The 4,476-nt window shown below is 33.9% G+C and overlaps 1 protein-coding gene across 1 annotated transcript; it reads left to right on the forward strand.

The window, feature by feature from the left end:
* Positions 1 to 2,897: 2,897 nt before the first annotated feature.
* On the forward strand, positions 2,898 to 3,863 carry LOC127228129 (olfactory receptor 10A5). The gene has a single exon (XM_051192604.1). The coding sequence runs from the start codon at positions 2,898 to 2,900 to the stop codon at positions 3,861 to 3,863; it is 966 nt and encodes a 321-aa protein (XP_051048561.1).
* The last annotated feature ends 613 nt before the right edge of the window (positions 3,864 to 4,476 follow it).

The raw sequence follows: 4,476 nt of genomic DNA on the forward strand, positions 1-4,476 counted from the left end.
CACACACACACACACACACACACACACACCTCATTTTATTCAACACATCTTTATGTATTCAGAATTTATGTTAAATTCATTTGAGGTAATCTGTCTTTATTATACTCAAAATCTTTATGCTTTGGTTCATCTTAGAATAAAACATATCAGCATGCAATATAAGTCCCAAAACTAGTTTACTGGCCCAAATTCAGTTTTTGCCTTTATTTATCCACTCAGTTATACTCATATTGAATTTTTCCCTTTATAAAATGCATTTTGGTTTCTCTAAATACTGCCCTATATTCCCTTAGTAGCACAAAGTCTAGAATGACTTGGTTCACATCTTCTGTGTGATCCTTACCAGTCATGCAAGTCCATATAATGGCTCTAAGTTTCCATCCTGCCATTATTTAATTTGTAAATATAATATAGTAACAAAAATATATCTGAATACTATTCAATCTGTAATGATAAATTAATAGCAATAGAAGCCAATGACTGATTGATGTGATTGCTTGATAAATTGGTTATACAAATATGTTTTATTATTTGTTGAATTGCTGCTAATGTGGTTTCAAGTTTGTCATTTATCTTTTAAATATTGCACAAATTTTTATTCCTATTTACATGTTAATCTAAATACAAAAGTACATCAAGGTAAGTAATGTGGAAATTATGGAATAAAGAATAAAACACAATAACTTTCTTAAGAGAAATAGTATAATACATGAATACATTGGCAATTTCGACATCCATAGATATAATGCTGTATTGTAAAATTAACCTATTTGCCTTAAGTAAACATAATATTTATAGCATCCACTGAACTAAACACATGGAATATCTTCTAATGCTGTTAAACTTTCACTTATAACACAGTTCTAATTGGCTGCCCAGAAGCCAATAATAAATAAATTTATGTCAAATGTTGCTATATCTGTTATTTTCATTCATTAGTTGATGTTATAATATCATAACAGGTATAAAGAGACAATTCTAGAAAATAAAATTCTCCAAGTTTAATCTAAAATTGTAGAACATTCCTAGTTAAAAATATCTTTAGTATATAATTTTAAACATATTTGGCATTTGACCTATAATGTTTTTCTCTTAACTTTTAACATAATTGGGTAAAATATTTTTCATTATTGAAGACTATCCATTGTACACCCATGACACATCATCAAATATGAGTTCACTGTGTGAGTATGAATTGATTTATTGGTTTTTTAATCTATTCTCTTGGTCTTTGTATTTGTTTTTATGTCCTTTTGTATGTTTTTTCTACTTTTTGGATATTTATCACATATCCTAGATTTCTCTCTGATTTTTAATTTTTGCTCAATTTTTACTTTTAAGTGTTCAAAAATACTTAATTTCATAGGGGCCAAGTCATCTTTCTTCTTGTGAATGTTGTGGTAGTATCCTGCTTAGATATCAGCACTCTAAAACTAAATCTGAATGTATTTTCTTTATAATTGTCTACAGCTTAATTTCAGTATTTAGATTATTTCCCATATTAGATATAATTATGTGCTAGAAGTTGAGGGTTTAGCTGGGCTTTATTGTATTCTTCCTATACTTGCTATTCTTAAACATATATTCTTGTATTTGAAATATGTCTGCACTTCATTTGTTTCAACTTTTAGAATTTGTTTTTGCTCTAATATTTTCATAATCCATAAAGACTCTCATGTCTATGTTTCAGCCAAATTTATTTTCTCTTTACCTAAAAAGTATTAACTGTTTGTGTTAGGTGTTCTTATTCTTCCTATGCACCCTCCAAGATACTGTATGCTTCATTTATATTTCATTAATTTTTTTGAATTACACATAAATACTATATATCATTTCCATTTCTATCAATTATTTTGTACGTATTTAAAATTACTCAAATATCTCTTTCATTAGACTCAGTCAGCCCTCACACATCATCACACCAGTTAATCTATAATAACTGAATAAGTATTGAAATTTTCATGTCATTTAAAATCTACCTCTTATTTCATGTTGTTGATGAACTATTGATGAATGTCTGCCTTTGAAATTTCATGATAATGTTCATCAGAAGTTTAACAAAAATTTTAAGGAACTTATTATTGGAGGGGTTGCTTGTTTGTTGGGGATACTTGGAGTTTATCCATTTTAAATTATTTGAAACCCATTAAAAACATTAATTTTCCACTTCCTTATATTTTATATTCTTGGGATAATTTTGAGATACAATAGATTATAAAACTATTGACAACCAATTGTCAATTTTGGCTCTGATAGACTTAAGATGAAGATCCAAGGATTGGCACCCATTAACTGGGTAAGTAATAAAGAATTACAATTTTGTGAGTTGAGGGAGCCTGCAGTTACTACAATGAAGGCGTTGTATAATCTGACCCACTAAAATAGATTTTAGGAATGCCTTCCTCCTATGAATCAAAAATAATAATAAACTGTGTATTTTGTTAAAGTCTTCTGGAGGCATAGTCCCTGAGGCACTCATAAAAGTACCTATTAATTTTGTCAGTAGATGAAGATGGAAACAATGACATACTGATGAATGGTACCTAATATATAATAGGTAAATGGAATTTTTATACTATTTTTTCACTGTGACTCAGGATATTTTTCATTCAGCCTAGTTACTTAAAGAAGCATGGGACTGCATAAAATGTTCAACTTGTTTTATAAAATGAATGATTTTTAAAAATAATAAAATAAAAGTAATTATTGACATTATGAGAGTTTAGGTGTTTGGTCAATATATTTGTCTTTGGTTTTAAGCATCACAAGGTCCTTTTTTCTTTTAACAGATCTGACTTTAGCTATTTCCATGACAATTATCAGGAGTCTGAAAAAAAAAAATCCAGAATCTGATTTGCGCAATCAAGAATATATGTCCATGAGCACAAAGGGTATTTATGTTCATGTCCATGGCTGCAGGAAACTGGTCAGCAGTAACTGAGTTTGTCCTCATGAGCTTCTCTTCCCTGTCTACTGAAATACAGACCTTGCTCTTCCTGACATTCCTAGCCATCTATCTGGTCACTCTGCTGGGAAACAGCCTCATCATCCTGGTGACATTGGCTGACCCTATGCTGCAAAGCCCAATGTACTTCTTCCTCAGGAACTTATCCATCTTAGAGATTGGTTTTAACCTGGTCATTGTGCCCAAAATGTTGGGGACCCTGATTGCTCAGGACACAAGCATCTCCTTCCTTGGTTGTGCCATTCAGATGTATTTCTTCTTCTTCTTTGGAGTGGCTGAATGCTTCCTCCTGGCCACCATGGCATATGACCGCTATGTAGCCATCTGCAGTCCCTTGCATTACCCAGTCATCATGAACCAAGGCACACGGGCCAAACTGGCTGCTGCCTCCTGGTTTCCAGGATTCCCTGTAGCCACTGTGCAGACCACATGGCTCTTCAGTTTTCCATTCTGTGCCAACAACAAGGTGAACCACTTCTTCTGTGACAGCCCACCTGTGCTGAGGCTGGTCTGTGCAGACACGGCACGGTTTGAGGTCTATGCCATTGTAGGCACCATTCTGGTGGTCATGATACCCTGCCTGCTGATCCTATGTTCCTACACTCGCATTGCTGCATCCATCCTCAAGATTCCATCAGCTAAAGGGAAGCACAAAGCCTTCTCTACCTGCTCCTCGCACCTCCTCGTTGTCTCTCTTTTCTATGTGTCATCAAGCCTCACTTACTTTAGACCTAAATCAAATAATTCACCTGAAAGTAAGAAATTGATATCATTGTCCTACACTGTTGTGACTCCCATGCTGAACCCCATCATCTATAGCCTGAGAAATAATGAGGTGAAGAATGCTCTCAGTCGGACCTTCCACAAGGCCCTGGCCTTCAGAAACCATATCACATAAACATCCTCTCTCTTCTTTAAATGTCCACTGGAGTGACACCCACTTGTTAAATGGCTATTAGGAAGCTCAGTAGAGGCAGTAAAAGGAGAGAGGTCATTGAAATCCATCTATACTTCTCTGCCTTCCCATTGTGTGAGTATTGTTTTCTCATTCAGTGTAATTTGTATTTGTGGTACTCTGGGGCCAATTTGTTCAAGGTATTTATTTTGTGAATAAGCATGAAAGTGACATATATTGTGAACTGTGTGGAAGTCCTTCTAATGTGCACTTGGGGTCATATAGAAAAAAAAATTCAGTAAAAACCATCAAAAATTTTCCTGGCCCTTTATTTGGCTTTAAACATATCTGGTTCCAGGTGTGAAGAAATAACCCTGTTCTTCTACTGTATGATTCTTTTGTTCTTTCCTTTTATTTCACTTTCCATTTAGGTAGGCAGTTTGGGACTTCAATCAAAGGAAAGTCAACTACTAATCCATAAGCATATTTACATAACCTCAATAGACTCTTTGACTTTTTTCTCAGGCTCTTTTGGCCAGGTGGAATAAGCCTAGTTATCAGTTCTCCCAATTACATTTTCAGGCTGTAAACCTTTGTTTAACAAAGCAGCTGCAAA

This window comes from Phodopus roborovskii, unplaced genomic scaffold, assembly GCF_943737965.1.
Source record: "Phodopus roborovskii unplaced genomic scaffold, PHOROB, whole genome shotgun sequence".
NCBI classification, from domain to species: domain Eukaryota; kingdom Metazoa; phylum Chordata; class Mammalia; order Rodentia; family Cricetidae; genus Phodopus; species Phodopus roborovskii.